This window comes from Lactuca serriola, chromosome 5, assembly GCF_051521515.1.
Source record: "Lactuca serriola cultivar US96UC23 chromosome 5, Lser_US96UC23_V15, whole genome shotgun sequence".
Classification (NCBI taxonomy): domain Eukaryota; kingdom Viridiplantae; phylum Streptophyta; class Magnoliopsida; order Asterales; family Asteraceae; genus Lactuca; species Lactuca serriola.
Window position 1 is genome coordinate 126,568,652 of NC_136412.1, and position 19,130 is coordinate 126,587,781.

General features: G+C 41.7%; 1 protein-coding gene across 1 annotated transcript; it reads right to left on the reverse strand.

Moving 5' to 3' along the window:
* Positions 1 to 743: 743 nt before the first annotated feature.
* On the reverse strand, positions 744 to 17,197 carry LOC145049787 (uncharacterized). The gene is made up of 4 exons (XM_078998145.1): positions 15,845 to 17,197; positions 2,095 to 2,704; positions 983 to 1,831; positions 744 to 802 (listed from the first exon to the last, which is right to left on the reverse strand). Exons 1-4 carry the CDS (start codon positions 17,195 to 17,197, stop codon positions 744 to 746), a joined length of 2,871 nt encoding a protein of 956 aa, XP_078854271.1.
* Between the last annotated feature and the right edge of the window lie 1,933 nt (positions 17,198 to 19,130).

Here is a 19,130-nt window from a genome sequence, read left to right on the forward strand (position 1 = left end):
TCCTAGGAAATGAAAGGTCATGGGTATTAGGGTTTAACCATAATCCTCCACACTATATAAAGATGTCATTGGTTGGTGAAATTGGCACTAGTGTGGATACACTAAGAGGGCTAGCCGATTTCACTAAGAGAGAACCAAGTATTCATATTCTCTAAAGTCTTCCAAGGTGTCTTGGTGATTTGTGATTCTACTTGAGGCTTCCACACTATTGGGGCTAAGCTCTTAAAGCTTGAAGACATCAAGCTACATCAAAAGGTATGTCATCTAACTAGTACTTTGTAGATTAAGAACATCATAATATGCTAGTTAGGATTAATACCTTGGAAGTTCTTATTTGCATGTATAATAGAGAAAACATAGATCCAAGGTATTTAGGGTTGCATGTACACTTAGGATTGTTAGAATGCTCAAAACCCAACATGATCAACATAAATTTCTTCCTTCACCTTGCCATACAAGAAGGAAGTCTTGAAATCCATTTGGTAGACCGTGAAATTCATGTAGGAAGCATATGCGAGAAGGATGCGGATAGCCTCCAATTGAGCCACGGGAGCAAATACCTAAGTATAGTCAATACCCTCAATTTGTTGAAACCCGCGAACCACCAGCCTTGCTTTATTTCACACGATTACACCCGAATCATCCTACTTATTACGATAGACCCAACGCGTGTCAAGAGCCGTTTTTCCCTTTGGTAGGTCAACCAATTTCCAAACCCCGAGTTTTTCAAACTGATTAAGCTCCTAATGCATTACATCCACCCAGTTGGGATCATTCAAAGCCATTTCCACATTCTTCGGCTCTATTTGAGATATAAAGCAAGAGTAGAGACATGCATTAACATCTCCACTCTGACTTCTGGTTTTAACTCCATCTCCCAGCTGTCCAATGACGTTATCGATCGGATGATCGCGTTGAATTCTTGAGGGTATGTCTTGGCTGATATCATTGATAGAAACAGGAAGAGTGTGAATATTGAAACCTCCATCATTTACTGATTGATTGACATTAGATTGATCTACTACAAACTCATTAGCGATTTCTTCAGGAAAGAGTAGTTCCATAAAAGTTGGATTGACAGCGGAAGGATCTCTAGACATGAACTCTCTCTCAATAGGTGTAAGAGGTGTAGCATCAACATTAGGAGTTTCATTTATAACCTTAGACTCTGGACTATTTGGTTGATCAGATGACTCTCCCTCAGGTGGAGCAGAGAACCTTCCTTCAGATGAAGCAGACGACTCCCCCTCAACCGTTGGAGGTCTGTAGACAACTTCTTCGTCTTCGTCTTCATACACAATCTTCGAACCAGAAGAGGATCCACTTGAACCATCTGAACACACACTGAGAGATTTGAAAAGTGATGTGTAATCAAATAACCAGTCGGGACCCACTCGAGCGTCTGTTTCATTCTCCTCCAACCAGCGCACATCATAGGATTCAACTATCTGCTTAATCTTCTTGTTGTAAACCCTATAGACGGTGCGCGCAGCATACCCTACAAAGTAACAATCATCGGCTTTGGCGTTGAAATTAGGGTTGGAATCCAAGTGAAGAAGGGTGCAAGGACAACTAAATACGCGGAAATGGCTAACAGAAGGCTTGTGTCCATAGAGAATTTCGTACGGGGTCTTCATTTGTGCTTTGTTGATTAGAGCACGATTCTGCACATAGCAAGCAGTGTTAATCGCCTCGGCCCAAAAGAAAACAGGTAGTTTGGAATCACAAAGCATTGTCCTTGCGGCGTCTTCCAATGTTCTATTTCTCCTTTCAACAACACTGTTCTGTTGAGGCGTGTGAGCAGATCTGTATTGACGCACTATCCCCTTTTCTGCGCAAAGTGGTTAAGAACCGAATTATTGAACTCAGTTCTATTGTCAGTACGGAGTGCCTTCACTTGGTTATTGGTTTGCTTCTCAATCATCACAACGAACTTTTTAATCAGATCAGCAACTCCCGCTTTGTTGGATAAGAAGAAGACCCACGTAAATCGAGAGAAATCATTGATCACAACTAGACAGTACGAGCTTCTGTTGATGCTCAGGACGTTGACCGGACCAAATAAGTCCAGATGCTATACTTGGAGCACTTGACTGATTGAGTTGACTTGCTTGGGCAGGTGTGGTTTCCTTTGGTGTTTGTCTTGAGCACATGAAACACACTTCTCAAATGTAATAAAGTCTCTGACAGGTAGGCCTCGGACCATCTCATTCTTAGCAACGCGATTTAAGTATTTCGCGTTAGCATGACCGAGCCTTCGGTGCCATAACATTGCGTTTTGTTCGGAGTCTTTTGAGAAAAGGCAAGTGACTTGTTCAGATAGGTTGTTGTTCATGTCAATAATGTAAGCATTGCCATCCTGCTTAGATTTAACAAGAATCCACTCTTCCATGATAACAATGCTTGGCTTGAGAATTATACATTCTTTGTTGGTAAAATGGGTAGAATAGCCTTTGTCGCAAATTTGGGAAACGCTCAACAAGCTGTGCTTTAACTCGGGAGCGAAGTTGACATTTTCAAAGCTTAACACTCCATTTGTGACAGTTCCTCTTTGTGTGATCTTGCCACCATCTCCGCCCGCAAAGGAGACATAACCCCCATTAAAATATTGAATTTCGCTCAATTGGGAGATGTCTCCAGTCATATGCCGGGAGCAGCCGCTGTCGACGTACCAAGGACGGACGACATTCCTCTGCAACTGTCCCTGCAAAATGAGCGGGATCATTTAGATTTGGGAACCCAGGTCATCACTGTCTTGGGTTTCCTTTTCACTTTCTCTAAATTAACATTTAAAGATCTCAAACAAGGATCCTCATTCCTAATCACTTCAGAGGGTGGTAATGATGGATTGAAAATTGACTTGGGCACCCAATGTGATTTAGGTTTTATCAAATTCTCTGATGGTTTTAAAATAGGTTTCCTTTTAGTTTGCACATCACAATCGAACTTAGGCACATACTAGTCACTCTCAGGAAAACGTAGTTGATCAGGCTACATCATCCTGAATGTGACTATATGTCTCTAAACCCAATTGCGCTGCCCAACAATCTTAATACTTTCGTTTTGTTCTAGGACAATACTGATTCCTGTGTTTTATAGTGATGTGTGTATATATATACTTAGTTAGATCTTTTAGATACTTAACAGTATATATTCTTGGTCAGAGTGTTTTAGTCCCGAAGTGTTTATAGTTCATATATCTTTTATAGGTTGATATACTTGATTCACTATAAACAATGCTCTGATACCAATCTGTCACACCCCAAAACCGATAACGGCGGAATACGTTTCGGGGTGGATGACGTAGTGAACAGTATCATCACAATTGCATAATAGTAGAAACAAGAAACATACAACCATAGCATTTCATAGTGAATTTAATTACAAGTGTGTTTTGTAATGTTTAACAATCACCCAAAAGTAAATCAAAAATAAGAGATGGGTCTTGTGTGCTCCACCTTCTCCAAAAATGTTGCGTCTGTACCTGTCTATCTTTGACCTGAAGATACAAGTTATTTTGAAAACGAATATCAACATAAAGCTGGTGAGTTCATAAGAGTTTAGTGTGAGATTTTGTATGAAAAACTTTAGTGCGAATAATGTGTCATTCGTATTCATAAGTAGTAGAAACTTAGAAAAATCCCATATTTTTCCAGAAAATACATTTTTAGTGACAATCTGTGAAAAGTATACATTCTTCATTTCTTTGAAACAGTTTATTGTAAAGTATATTGGCAAAACTCCAAATAATAAATGTGATAGAATAGGTTAAGCCTGAAATCAGTGATAGAGGTGCAAGCTTCCTTTAATGATAGATACTTACTTACTTCGGGATGTAGTTTAGCATTTAGTGTAGTATTTTAGAGTAGTTGTAGAGTATTCCTTGTATATTACTAATAGTGAGGATAATAGAGGATCCCATGACCTTCCCAGTCATGCACAGTATAGTGAAGTAGTGGCATCCCTGGGCCTGAACGGCGCGGACTGAAATTAACAGTCGGGATGTGATAGCGTCTGCCCCGTATAGATCTATACATGTAGAGTCGTCTCCCTGCTGGAAAACTCCGGGCGTAGTGGATAGCGAATAGAGTATCTCGTAGCGGGTTAGTGTATTATTGTTTGTTTAGTGTTTTCTCTATTGTTATAGTGTAGAAATCTTTTAGTATTGATCATAGTGTATTCTCTTACTAGTGTATCGTCTAGTAATAGTGAGTATTATAGTGTAGATAGAAATGACTTTAACGAGTAGTAGCTGTAGCAACCATAACTATACCTATTATAGTTATCTTAGTGAGGATGGTTCTTGGCATGTTAGTGACTTTGGTATTAAGTGAAAGCAGTAACATTCGTATCCCACACTGATATACAGATTATATAACTAAGAAATCAACGACAGTCGGACGGATAACTACTACCCTAAGCCCACAATCAAACAAGAACAGGAAATAAGGCGGGATATCGGTCCTAAGTCCTCCAAGTCTTACTTATATAAATATATCAGAGTGGTTACATTTTATAAGTAAATTGATTAAATAAAAGTATTTTTCCAAAAGAACATTTAAAATCTGACTCACTGTTTAAAAATAGTTTGAAAAGGGTACAACCCGTTATAAGGCATAGGGACAAATCACATGTGATTTGAACTAAAGGTAGTGAATCACATGTGATTAATCCTTGTAACGCGGAAATCGTTCTGTAAAACTTTACATAACATTTATAAGCAACTTGTATCTCCCCCCTAAAACATTTAAAACATTTGAAAGGTTCATTAAAGGGGTATGAACTCACCTGAAATCGCGTAATTCGGGTGAATCGGGTAAATCGGGTAAAAGTGTCGATTGAGCGTTTGGTACCAAATAACCACTTGAGCACCTTTTAGGACCCTAATGTCATATGAAATATGGATTTTACAAGAAGTTACTCATCTTATGCTTTTCATTATAGTATTTGGACATTCTAGCATCGTTTTCGGGGTTTTAAGGCCTAGAAAGGGTTCCCGGGAGTGGTACAAGGCCATGAATGATTTACGGGAGGGTCCATGAGCTCACTCCCTTGGAGTTTATGGCCCAAAGGCCATCCTTTGGGAGTTTACGGCCGTAAGCCCCCTAGGCTTGGCCGTAAACTCTTGTGACACTCCAAAAGGTATGTTTAGGGCCTTATATCACTTCCTTAATTTAATGGTATGTGTTTTGGACTAAGAGGGAGGGATTAAACTCTAAATGTGGGACATTTTCGGGGAGTTTACGGCCAAGACTTGTTCTTAGGCCGTAAACTCCATTTAATCCATCCAAATGGTTGTTTCAATGGTACAACATGCTCTCATTCACCTTAGATAAATCCTATAAGGCCTAAAAATGAGTTTTGGAACAATTTTGGCATGAAAATTGGGGAGTTTACGGCCCAAGAATATCCTTGGCCGTAAAATCTTCATTTGGTATCAAAATGAGATGTTTAATGGTACAACACACCTCCAAAGGCCTTAGCTAAATTCCTTATATGCATTTGAGTAGTTTTGGGACTTGTTTGACACAAAAACTTGGGTGTTTACGGCCCAAGCTTAGCCTTGGCCGTAAACTCCTCTTTTTGTGTTCAAATGATGTTGTTTGATGCATTTAAGCCTTCCTTGTTGTCAAGTCTAAATTACCAAACACCCTAGATGAGTTTTTGGGGCTTTAAACAAGGATTTGTGGGGTGTTTGAGGTGTTTACGGCCTAAGCACAAGCTTGGGCCGTAAACTCCTTTTTAAGCATCAATTTCTTGTGTTTTAGTGTCCAAACCCTTCTAGATATATGCCTTAATTAGTATACTAGCTTAAAGGAAGGAAAAACATGGTCTTTGGCATGATTTTGGGGGTTTACGGCCTAAGGAGCTTCTTAGGCCGTAAACTCCTTTTTGGTCCTTGATTTCTATGATTTTGGCTTCTAAATTTAGTAAAGTATGTCTAGATTAAGATAGGGGATGAGTACTTACGTTTGGAAGTCGGAAATTAGCGGAATTGGGGTCGATTTCGGGTCTAGAGAGAGAAAGTAGAGAGAGAGTGGGTGTGTGGTAAAAGAGTATTCAAATGTTGTGTACACTTATTTCATATGTCTCGGGTATCGCACCCGATACATGGCTACCCGATGTTTAAAGTTAACTGGGTTAAAACTTTTTACCCGGGTGAAGTGGTTGAAAAGGTAACACAACTCTATTAGGTTAAACGGGGTTAACACATACGAGTTATATTTCTTATGATAATATCAAGCCATACATAAATTTAGATATTCGGATATTGACGATTCCAAATATTACATAAAATAACGTATAGTGATACGTTCCGTTAGTGAAAATGGGATTTGTAACGGAAATAGATTTGGGGTTGTCACATCATCCCCCCGTTAGGGGAATTTCGTCCTGAAATTTAGAATACAACAGATACGCTACTACAATATTACTAAGCAAAGAGATGAGGATATTTGAGTTTCATTTGATCCTCGCGCTCCCAAGTGAATTCCGGTCCTCGCTTGGCGTTCCACTGAACCTTCACAATTGGGATGCGGCTTTGTTTCGTCCGTTTTACTTCACGATCCAAAACCTCCGCAGGTTCTTCCACGAAGTTGAGGCTCTCATTGATCTCGATCTCGCCGAGGGGGATCACGAGAGTCTCATCAGACAGACATTTCTTCAAGTTTGAGACGTGGAAGGTAGGATGTATGTTACTTAGCTCACGAGGTAAGTTTAGTTTGTAGGCTACAGGGCCGATTCTGGCAAGAATCTCAAAAGGCCCTATGTACCTTGGGTTTAACTTTCCACGCTTCCCGAAGCGTATCGTGCCCTTCCAGGGCGAGACCTTCAGAAGAACCCGGTCTCCCACCTGGAATTCCAAGGGTTTTCTTCGTTTGTCGGCGTAGCTTTTCTGTCGATCCCTAGCGGCTTTTAGTCGTTCACGTATCTGTACAATCTTCTCGGTCGTCTCTCGAATGATCTCTGGACCAGTGAGGGCGCTATCAGGAACTCGTCCTTTAGCTAACTGAGTGTCTCCCACCTCGGCCCAGCACAAAGGGGATCTGCACTTCCGGCCGTAGAGGGCTTCGAATGGAGCTGCCTTGATGCTCGTATGATAACTATTGTTGTAGGAAAACTCCACAAGAGGCAAGTGTGTATCCCACGATTTCCCGAAGTCGATCACACAAGCTCGCAGCATGTCTTCTAAAGTTTGGATCGTCCTCTCACTTTGTCCGTCAGTCTGCGGATGGTAGGCTGTACTCATGTCCAGCCTCGTTCCTAGTGCCTTTTGCAATGATTGCCAAAACCTAGAGGTGAATCTACTATCTCTGTCTGATATAATAGATATAGGGACGCCATGCAATCGCACTATTTCTTTTATATAAGTCCTAGTGAGCCTTTCCATCTTGTCCGTCTCCTTGATGGGTAGAAAGTGGGCAGACTTGGTCAGCCTGTCAACGATGACCCAAATGGTATCTAATCCACCTGTTGTCTTGGGCAGCTTAGTGATAAAGTCCATTGTGATTCGCTCCCACTTCCATTCTGGTATTTCCGGTTGTTGGAGGAGTCCTGATGGCTTTTGACATTCGACTTTGACCTTCGCGCAAGTAAGGCACTTACTTACAAAGGTAGCGATCTCTGCTTTCATGTTCGGCCACCAGTATAGCTTTTTGAGATCCAGATACATCTTATCTGAACCCGGGTGGACAGAGTAACGAGTGTTGTGTGCTTCCCTCATAACCAAATCTCTGAAACCTCCATGGCGTGGAGTCCAGATTCGGTCCATAAAGTAATAGGTTCCGTCACCCTTAACCTCCAGATTTTTATCCATTCCGCGCAGGGATTCTCCCGTCACGTTTCCAGGCTTTAAAGCTTCCAGCTGAGCCTCTTTGATCTGCGTGGATAGATGTGAATGTATAGTCATTGTCAACGACTTGGTCCTTCGTCCGGAATATTCCTTTCTGCTCAGGGCGTCAGCTACTACGTTGGCTTTCCCCGGATGATACCTAATTTCACAGTCGTAATCGTTAAGTAACTCGACCCATCGACGCTGTCTCATGGTGAGTTCTTTTTGGTTTAGTATATGTTGGAGGCTTTTATGATCAGTGTACACCACGCTCTTCGTCCCATACAAGTAGTGTCTCCAGATTTTTAGTGCGAAGACGACCGATCCTAACTCGAGGTCGTGAGTAGTGTAGTTCACTTCATGGTTCTTTAGCTGTCTCGAGGCATAGGTGATAACCTTGCCTCGTTGCATCAAGACACAACCGAGCCCCTGATTGGATGCATCACAGTATACGACGAAATCTTCTGTCCCTTCGGGAAGGGATAATACTGGTGCAGTGCATAGGGCTCGCTTCAGGGTCTGAAATGCCTTCTCCTGCTTCTCTTCCCAGTCGAATGATACACCCTTCTGTGTTAACATGGTGAGAGGTTTCGCAATCCGAGAGAAATTTTGGATGAATCGGCGGTAGTAGCCAGCGAGGCCTAGAAATTGACGAATTTCCGTAGGCGTCTTTGGAGCTGACCAGTTCTCAATAGCTTTGATTTTGGAGGGGTCCACGTGGATTCCATCTTCACTGACCACGTGCCCTAAGAATTCAACTCTTCGGATCCAAAACTCGCACTTAGAGAACTTCGCATACAACTTCTCGGATCGCAGGGTTTCCAGTACTAATCGTAAATGATTTCCATGCTCTTCCTCGCTCCGAGAGTAGACGAGTATGTCGTCAATAAAGACGATGACGAACTGATCTAAATATGGACGACATACCCTATTCATCAAGTCCATGAATACTACGAGGGCGTTAGTCAGTCCAAAGGGCATCACTACGAACTCGAAATGCCCGTAGCGGGTTCGGAAGGCTGTCTTTGGAACATCTTCCTCAAGCACCCGTAACTGATGATACCCCGATCTAAGATCAATCTTGGAGAAGTAACTTGCTCCTTGGAGTTGGTCGAATAGGTCGTCGATACGAGGGAGAGGATAGCGATTTTTAATCGTGAGTTTATTGAGTTCCCTATAATCGATGCACATCCGGAACGACCCATCCTTTTTCTTCACGAACAAGACTGGAGCTCCCCAAGGTGAGAAGCTCGGTCTTATAAAGCCCTTGCTGAGCAGTTCGTTGAGTTGACCGGAGAGTTCTTGCATTTCGGCGGGCGCTAGACGGTAGGGCGACTTAGCTACGGGGGTAGCTTCTGGGATTAGGTCGATTCTGAATTCAACCTGTCGTTTGGGAGGTAGGCCTGGAAGATCCTCCGGGAAGACATCAGGAAAATCGCATACTACAGGAATGTCTTTTGGATCTTTCGATTTCTGGTTAGTGTCGACAACGTGAGCAAGAAAGGCGTGATATTCCTTGCGCAAGTATTTCTGAGCCTGGATACTAGAGATGATACGAAGGTTTGTACTTGGCTTATCTCCGTATATCAATAGGGCCTCTCGATTCGGAAAGTTCAGGCGAATGGCTTTCTCGGAGCATAGGATATCGACATAGTGAAGGCTTAGCCAATCCATACCAACAATGACATCGAAATTTTTGATTGAGACTGGTATAAGATCGATTAAAAAGGGGTGATCATCTAACGTGAGAGTACAACCTATATAGATTTCATTAGAGCTTTCTGTCTTCCCATTAGCCATTTCTACGACGAATGTTTCTTTTAGTGGTTGAGAGGTTTGTTTGAGTAAGTGTTTAAAGTTTTGATTTATGAAGCTTCTTTCTGCACCACTATCGAATAAGACACAGGCATAAGAGTTGTTGAGAAGAAACGTACCCGTGACCACCGTGGGATCGGCTACCGCTTCATTGTGACCGATAGCAAGTAACCTTCCAGTTCCCCCAACATTTGCAGCCTTCGGACAGTTCTTCTTAAAATGGCCCGCTTCACCGCAGCCATAACAAGTCGGGGTCACTCCCGTACCAGGAACCTGTGTGATAGGTTTGGGAGGGGCCTTGCAAAATCGGACAGTATGGCCCTTTCGTCCGCAGTTGGAACACTGCAATTCACGGCAAGGACCGTTGTGGTGAAAAGGGCACTTGGGACACTTAGGCAAGTTCCCACTGTAGGCCTTCGGTGGGGCTGGAGCAGCTGGTGCGACTGGAGTGGTGGCAGCATGGACCGCCACAATTTGCTGGTCCTTAGAGGTGGTTTGAGTCTTCTTGCCCTTCTTCTTATCCCATCGTTTCCTTTTTCTGTCAGATGATCCGGATGGTGCAGTGGTGGTTGTGGTTGTTGTTGCTGGAGTGGAGGAGATTTCGTGGTTGATCAGACTGTGGGCCAATTCCTTGGCGCTGTCAAAAGTGGTAGGGCGAGAAGCCAGAACATTTCCTCGATACGGGGGCACTAAACCCCAGATGTAACGTTCAATCTTCTTGCTTTCAGAGGGGATCATATTGGGACACATAGCCGCCAAGTCGCAAAACCTGGCCGTATAAGCCGTTATGTCGGTCCCCTTCATCTTGAGGTTCCAGAGTTCTTCCTCAAGCTTCTGAACTTCGCCCCTAGGGCAATACTCTCCTCTCATAAGATCTTTTAAAGTGTCCCAGCCCATGGCATTGGCTGTGACTAAGGAGAGTGCGTTGACATGGCCGTTCCACCATGACAAAGCCCTGTTAGTGAGGGTAGCGGTAGCGAACTTGATTTTGCTCTCTTCGGGACAAGAGCACATTTCGAATACAGCTTCGGTTCTTTCGAACCATTGGGACAATGCCAGAATTCCTCCGGTACCATCAAAGAAAGCAGGTTTACAATTCATGAAGTCTTTATAAGTGCATCCCTGCACTCGTTGGTGGACTTCACCAAATCTAGAATTTCCACCGCTCGCATCACCCGAGTTCATTTGGGCCATGGCTGCTGTTACAGCTGCAGTGACAGCCGTTTGGAACAACACCGGATCGAACTGAGGAGGAGGAGGTGGAGGAGGAGGGGTTTGAGTTTCAGGTCTTCCTCTGCTGGGACGCTTTCGTGGAGGCATCCTTCACTGGAAGATCATAGAAATGATAGCAATAGTAAGAACCTATTGCGAATATGAATAGAGTGTTTCATGGATTAAATCAACATAATCCAAGATCAGGGTAAGAGTTATAGCAATAGAGAATCATCTGCCAATATAATGGTATTAATGATGCAGCACAAGATCATGAAAATTGACCTAGCAGTAGGTCTTACATCATACCATAGAGAAAATGTTGGCAGTTTAGAGGTTCAGCTAGGGTACTTTTAAACTACGAATGTTTACAGACAAGAGACCTACGGAACATAGAGATAAAAGGCTAGTCCTTTAAACAAAAGAGTGAAGTAATTAGATGTCTCCTACTGGCGACGGTTGCTAGTTGGGCGAATCCTCAGATCCGCTAATTGACGCATAACTTCTTGAAGGTGTCGATCATGAGTCCTTTGGCGTGCTCGGAGTTCCCTAACTTCAGCTCGGGATGCAGCCAGCTGATGCTGCAGAGCCTCGTTGGTCCTCCTTGTCCTGTCCACGGCTTCCTCGAGTTGGTGGATGCGAGCAGTATTGAGGTTCGAGTTGGCATCCACTTCTACAACTCGACCAATGGCAGCTTGACTTTGCTCAACATTCCTGGCAATCCTTCGGATCATGATGGGCAGAACCCGATCCGCCGATCCTCCTTCGCTTATGTTGTAGAAGCTTCGGTCTCCATTGTAAGGCAAAGGCTGACCCTGCTCCTCGCTCCATCGACGCAATGATGTTGCCCACATAGGAGTGGGGCCCTGAAATGCCGGTCGGGGGTTAGGGTTCGGGGCTTTAGGAGGTTGGTTGTTGACTTCTGGCTTGGAGCTCGAGCTATCCGAGAAGCCTTCAGCATGATGATCATCCAAAGGAATAGGGTGATCGTCGTCTGACTCCTCTTCGAGCCATCCTCCATTGCCCTGGTTCGGAAAGTACGGATCACCGGGTAGGTGGAAACCAGCCATGCTATCTACGCGAGAAAGGGGGGGGGGGGGGAAAGAGGATTAATAGACGTACTATTCAAAGATACTTATAGGATGAATCATTACTAGTTGACCCAATACTTGCATAGTGCATACCGATTACATGTAACCGAAGCAAGATAGTCCTTCGAATAAACCACCCTAACTTCAGACCCCCAATCAAACAAGAACAGGGAATGAAGCAAAGGCTGCAGATTCTGAGTCTATAGCGCCCTAATCACATGTAATCGTGGTGTATCCACTTAGAAACTATTGTCCTACTAGTAACGACCCTTTTTTTTTAACACATACGTATAATCTAGAGATACAGAATACTCCTATAGTATTCTTATGTTAGCGTTATTGTGGTATTGTTGGTAAGTTTTAGACTTGTTGGAACATCACAATCGAACTTAGGCACATACTAGTCACTCTCAGGAAAACGTAGTTGATCAGGCTACATCATCCTGAATGTGACTATATGTCTCTAAACCCAATTGCGCTGCCCAACAATCTTAATACTTTCGTTTTGTTCTAGGACAATACTGATTCCTGTGTTTTATAGTGATGTGTGTATATATATACTTAGTTAGATCTTTTAGATACTTAACAGTATATATTCTTGGTCAGAGTGTTTTAGTCCCGAAGTGTTTATAGTTCATATATCTTTTATAGGTTGATATACTTGATTCACTATAAACAATGCTCTGATACCAATCTGTCACACCCCAAAACCGATAACGGCGGAATACGTTTCGGGGTGGATGACGTAGTGAACAGTATCATCACAATTGCATAATAGTAGAAACAAGAAACATACAACCATAGCATTTCATAGTGAATTTAATTACAAGTGTGTTTTGTAATGTTTAACAATCACCCAAAAGTAAATCAAAAATAAGAGATGGGTCTTGTGTGCTCCACCTTCTCCAAAAATGTTGCGTCTGTACCTGTCTATCTTTGACCTGAAGATACAAGTTATTTTGAAAACGAATATCAACATAAAGCTGGTGAGTTCATAAGAGTTTAGTGTGAGATTTTGTATGAAAAACTTTAGTGCGAATAATGTGTCATTCGTATTCATAAGTAGTAGAAACTTAGAAAAATCCCATATTTTTCCAGAAAATACATTTTTAGTGACAATCTGTGAAAAGTATACATTCTTCATTTCTTTGAAACAGTTTATTGTAAAGTATATTGGCAAAACTCCAAATAATAAATGTGATAGAATAGGTTAAGCCTGAAATCAGTGATAGAGGTGCAAGCTTCCTTTAATGATAGATACTTACTTACTTCGGGATGTAGTTTAGCATTTAGTGTAGTATTTTAGAGTAGTTGTAGAGTATTCCTTGTATATTACTAATAGTGAGGATAATAGAGGATCCCATGACCTTCCCAGTCATGCACAGTATAGTGAAGTAGTGGCATCCCTGGGCCTGAACGGCGCGGACTGAAATTAACAGTCGGGATGTGATAGCGTCTGCCCCGTATAGATCTATACATGTAGAGTCGTCTCCCTGCTGGAAAACTCCGGGCGTAGTGGATAGCGAATAGAGTATCTCGTAGCGGGTTAGTGTATTATTGTTTGTTTAGTGTTTTCTCTATTGTTATAGTGTAGAAATCTTTTAGTATTGATCATAGTGTATTCTCTTACTAGTGTATCGTCTAGTAATAGTGAGTATTATAGTGTAGATAGAAATGACTTTAACGAGTAGTAGCTGTAGCAACCATAACTATACCTATTATAGTTATCTTAGTGAGGATGGTTCTTGGCATGTTAGTGACTTTGGTATTAAGTGAAAGCAGTAACATTCGTATCCCACACTGATATACAGATTATATAACTAAGAAATCAACGACAGTCGGACGGATAACTACTACCCTAAGCCCACAATCAAACAAGAACAGGAAATAAGGCGGGATATCGGTCCTAAGTCCTCCAAGTCTTACTTATATAAATATATCAGAGTGGTTACATTTTATAAGTAAATTGATTAAATAAAAGTATTTTTCCAAAAGAACATTTAAAATCTGACTCACTGTTTAAAAATAGTTTGAAAAGGGTACAACCCGTTATAAGGCATAGGGACAAATCACATGTGATTTGAACTAAAGGTAGTGAATCACATGTGATTAATCCTTGTAACGCGGAAATCGTTCTGTAAAACTTTACATAACATTTATAAGCAACTTGTATCTCCCCCCTAAAACATTTAAAACATTTGAAAGGTTCATTAAAGGGGTATGAACTCACCTGAAATCGCGTAATTCGGGTGAATCGGGTAAATCGGGTAAAAGTGTCGATTGAGCGTTTGGTACCAAATAACCACTTGAGCACCTTTTAGGACCCTAATGTCATATGAAATATGGATTTTACAAGAAGTTACTCATCTTATGCTTTTCATTATAGTATTTGGACATTCTAGCATCGTTTTCGGGGTTTTAAGGCCTAGAAAGGGTTCCCGGGAGTGGTACAAGGCCATGAATGATTTACGGGAGGGTCCATGAGCTCACTCCCTTGGAGTTTATGGCCCAAAGGCCATCCTTTGGGAGTTTACGGCCGTAAGCCCCCTAGGCTTGGCCGTAAACTCTTGTGACACTCCAAAAGGTATGTTTAGGGCCTTATATCACTTCCTTAATTTAATGGTATGTGTTTTGGACTAAGAGGGAGGGATTAAACTCTAAATGTGGGACATTTTCGGGGAGTTTACGGCCAAGACTTGTTCTTAGGCCGTAAACTCCATTTAATCCATCCAAATGGTTGTTTCAATGGTACAACATGCTCTCATTCACCTTAGATAAATCCTATAAGGCCTAAAAATGAGTTTTGGAACAATTTTGGCATGAAAATTGGGGAGTTTACGGCCCAAGAATATCCTTGGCCGTAAAATCTTCATTTGGTATCAAAATGAGATGTTTAATGGTACAACACACCTCCAAAGGCCTTAGCTAAATTCCTTATATGCATTTGAGTAGTTTTGGGACTTGTTTGACACAAAAACTTGGGTGTTTACGGCCCAAGCTTAGCCTTGGCCGTAAACTCCTCTTTTTGTGTTCAAATGATGTTGTTTGATGCATTTAAGCCTTCCTTGTTGTCAAGTCTAAATTACCAAACACCCTAGATGAGTTTTTGGGGCTTTAAACAAGGATTTGTGGGGTGTTTGAGGTGTTTACGGCCTAAGCACAAGCTTGGGCCGTAAACTCCTTTTTAAGCATCAATTTCTTGTGTTTTAGTGTCCAAACCCTTCTAGATATATGCCTTAATTAGTATACTAGCTTAAAGGAAGGAAAAACATGGTCTTTGGCATGATTTTGGGGGTTTACGGCCTAAGGAGCTTCTTAGGCCGTAAACTCCTTTTTGGTCCTTGATTTCTATGATTTTGGCTTCTAAATTTAGTAAAGTATGTCTAGATTAAGATAGGGGATGAGTACTTACGTTTGGAAGTCGGAAATTAGCGGAATTGGGGTCGATTTCGGGTCTAGAGAGAGAAAGTAGAGAGAGAGTGGGTGTGTGGTAAAAGAGTATTCAAATGTTGTGTACACTTATTTCATATGTCTCGGGTATCGCACCCGATACACGGCTACCCGATGTTTAAAGTTAACTGGGTTAAAACTTTTTACCCGGGTGAAGTGGTTGAAAAGGTAACACAACTCTATTAGGTTAAACGGGGTTAACACATACGAGTTATATTTCTTATGATAATATCAAGCCATGCATAAATTTAGATATTCGGATATTGACGATTCCAAATATTACATAAAATAACGTATAGTGATACGTTCCGTTAGTGAAAATGGGATTTGTAACATAAATAGATTTGGGGTTGTCACACTCTACTTCTCTACACAATAAATGGATTTCATTACGAAGAACTTTAACATATTCCTTACATGCATAAGAACAAGATGGTAGGGTTACCTCACTTTTCTTGGGCTCGGAAGAGGTAGACGCCATGAAAGCAAACTGCTGCTCCATCATTTCTGCCTCGGGATCAGCTTCATCAGTCTTCAAGGAAGCATCATCGATCTGAGCTAGGTGAGCATTTTCTGGCCCTGAAATGTTCAAAGCCTGAATCTGGTCCTCCCAGTCAAAAGACTGTGCGACCATAGCGGTTTCACCATTAGTTTCAGCACCTGCACAGTTGTTTCCCACTGCTACCATCGTTCTGTTGTTGTTGACCCTACGATCTAGCTTTGGACAATCACGAGTAAAGTGACCCAGCTCGTGGCAGTTGAAACATCTCAGCGTGCTCTTGTTGAATACCACCTTCTTGTCAACATTCATGCCCCAGTTGCTCTTTCCAGTCTTCTTAGCAAACTGCTTGGCCCTGAAAACAGCCATAGCAATCTGCCACGTGATGTCCATCTCTTCTACATCTTTAGGATGAATCTGGTCCAAATCAGCAAATGACAGCTGATGTAGAAGATCTCTAGCTACAAAAGCATTGTAGCAGTTAACAAGCCTAGTAGCTAGAGCCAGATTTTCATCAGTATCCTTAGGGTTTGAGGAAGAGGCTACAACAGGCACATTTGGAGAAGAAACAACATGTGGTGAGACAAATGGTTGATTATGAGGATGAGGAATAGGTGATGCAGTAGTGAAGGTTTGAATCTGAGGTGGTTTAGCAGCAAACCCTTGACTTGAAGAGGACATGATTGAGGATAGAGCATTGTTGGATGAGATCCCAAGATTTGCAGTAGAGTATGAGTTCACGTGATTGATCTTTCTCTGTTTGTCATCGATATCACAAGCTTTGATGATTGTCATGGTTTCAGTAAGAGTGAGGCGGTTTAGATCCTTAGTCTTCTTGATCACAGCAACATTCATATCCCATGACCTGGGAAGAGCGTTGAGAAGCTTCTTGTTGATTTCTGACTTTGTCAAGTAAATCCCAGATATGTTCATGTCCGTTGTGAGAGTTGTGAACCTCTGCAATTGAGCCTCAAGAGTCTCTCTTGGAATGTAGTTGAACATGTTGAACTTTTGTCTCAACATGTCCTGGAGACTCTCCTTCATATCCTCATTGCCCTCATAAACTTCAATTAGGGCTTCCCATATATCTTTAGCTGACGTGTACTCACGAAAACCTTGAGCGATGTTGGGCGATAATGCCATAGTTAAGATGGCTAAAGCCCTTTCTTGCTCCTCAATTTTCTCAAACTCCTCATCAGTGTAGTTTTCAACCTCCTTGTTAATCACTTGGCCTCCGACTGTCGTGGTGATTCTAACAGGGCCTCTACGAATGCTTCTCCATACCTTGAAGTCCTTCATTTTGATGTACTTTTCAATTCTATACTTCCATTCAAGGAAACCATCCGTAGACATCAATATTGGAATTCATGTGGTGGTGCCCATAATAGTGTCAAGTTCATGGAAATGATTTTGACCTTGAGAATCCATTTGAAATCAAGCAAATTAAGCAAATTAAGTTCAAAATTTGAGTTTATGGTTGAAAGAGTTTACGACCGTAAACTAGGTTTACGGTTCATAGAATTACGACCGTAAACAGGGTTTACGGTATATGAGTTTACGGTTTGTGGGTTTCCGGTCCTTGAAAGTTAGTATACGGTTTATGATGATTATGAGATTATGGTTCTTGATGTTCTTTATTCAACAACCGTAAATGGAGTTTACGGTTGACAGCAAACTCCCAGAAAGCCCTTATAAACACGGTTTTTCAGTAGAAACGATTCCCTTCACCACGTAAACACTAACAACAGGTTCGAACTTCAAGGACATCGGTTGGAATAGCCCAAAAATAGCCCAAAAATCGATTTAAAGAAGCCTTAACACCGGTTTCTGCTCTGATACCAATTGTAAGGTCCAAATATGGATCTTTACCAGTAGTTAAGCAACAATCAATCACACAAGAAGAATAAGATGAAAAGAAACCAAGCTTGCACACAATTATATTTCAATAAATCGCCAGGTACAACTTGATGGACTCTGTGTAAACGCAATGGCATCAACAACCAACTAAAGACACACACCTCCTCTATATATACAAGACCAGACCGTAAACTGGGTTTGCGACCGTAAACATGGTTTATGGTCGTAAACGTGTTTACGGCCGTAAACACACAAAATGTCCAACAAACTAACAAACAACCCGTAAACACAATTACAGACTCATTCTAAACCAAATATACTGAAAGCCTAGATCAAACCATATACTGGATCCTTCAGAAAAATTGAATTCAACATTCTCAAAGTGTGATTTCTTGTTGTAGGAGGTCCAATTCTTAGGATGCCTTGTTAACTAGGAAGGTAGAGTGGTAGATCCATCTAAGGTTGATGTAGTGATGAAGTATGAAGTCTCGACCCCTCCCCACCCACCCCCCCATTATGATAAAAAATTTCCTTTGTATAGTTGGGTACTACCGTATATTCATCTAGGTTTTTACTCAAATCACAATACCACTAACCAAAGTTCACCAGAAATAATATTCATTTTAAATAGGGTGACAAAAAACATGTAACTTTTGAGACTTTAATAGTGAGGCTATGCGAAGCTCCATTTTTTATCTTACTAGAAAGAGGTTGTTGAAACGCCCATGTTTTCATACAAAGTACAACCCCAAAAACTTCATTTCTCTTTTAAAAAACATTTACAATTTATGTGTTCAGGGGCGAAAGAAGGTGATTTTGGGAAAAACTTTGTGCCATGGCGTGGAGCAAGGATGCCCATGACATGGCATCGAGTGAAAGCACATGTGTTTTAATGGACCTCCACATCGTGGCCAAGGGTTGCCACGGCGTGACAGCTGTTCTGGCCCAAACCCATGATTCTTGAAGGGTTCCCTTCATATTTAAACTCCTCTTAGTCATTTCTAGGGTTCATTATGAAGGGTTTTGAGCATTCTAACACTCCTAATGTGTGCATGTAACCCTAAAAACCTTGGATCTATGTTTTCTCTATTATGCATGCAAAAATTCATTTTTCCAAGGTTTCATCCTAACTAGCATACCATGAAGTATATGTAATACAAAAATCTAGAAGAATGACATACCTTTTCTTGTAGCTTGATTCCTTGGACCTTTAAGAGCCTAGAATCCCAAGTGGGATGCCTCAAATGCTTCACACAACACCACCAATAATTGGAAGGACTTGAGAGAAGATCAATTGCACTCAAAATCGGCTATAGCTCTCTAAGACCACTAGGATGCCGATTTTGGTAGCCTAGGGGCTTCTTATATAGTGTGG

Bases quoted from the DNA above. Each gene is read 5' to 3' on its own strand.
- LOC145049787 (XM_078998145.1), bottom strand. From the start codon at position 17,197: ATGAAGGACTTCAAGGTATGGAGAAGCATTCGTAGAGGCCCTGTTAGA. The intron at 1,832-2,094 runs GTCAAGTGCTCC...CACTTTGCGCAG, and splicing joins CAAGCAAGTCAACTCAATCA to AAAAGGGGATAGTGCGTCAA. The intron at 803-982 runs GTTTCAATATTC...TATCTCAAATAG, and splicing joins TCAATCAGTAAATGATGGAG to AGCCGAAGAATGTGGAAATG.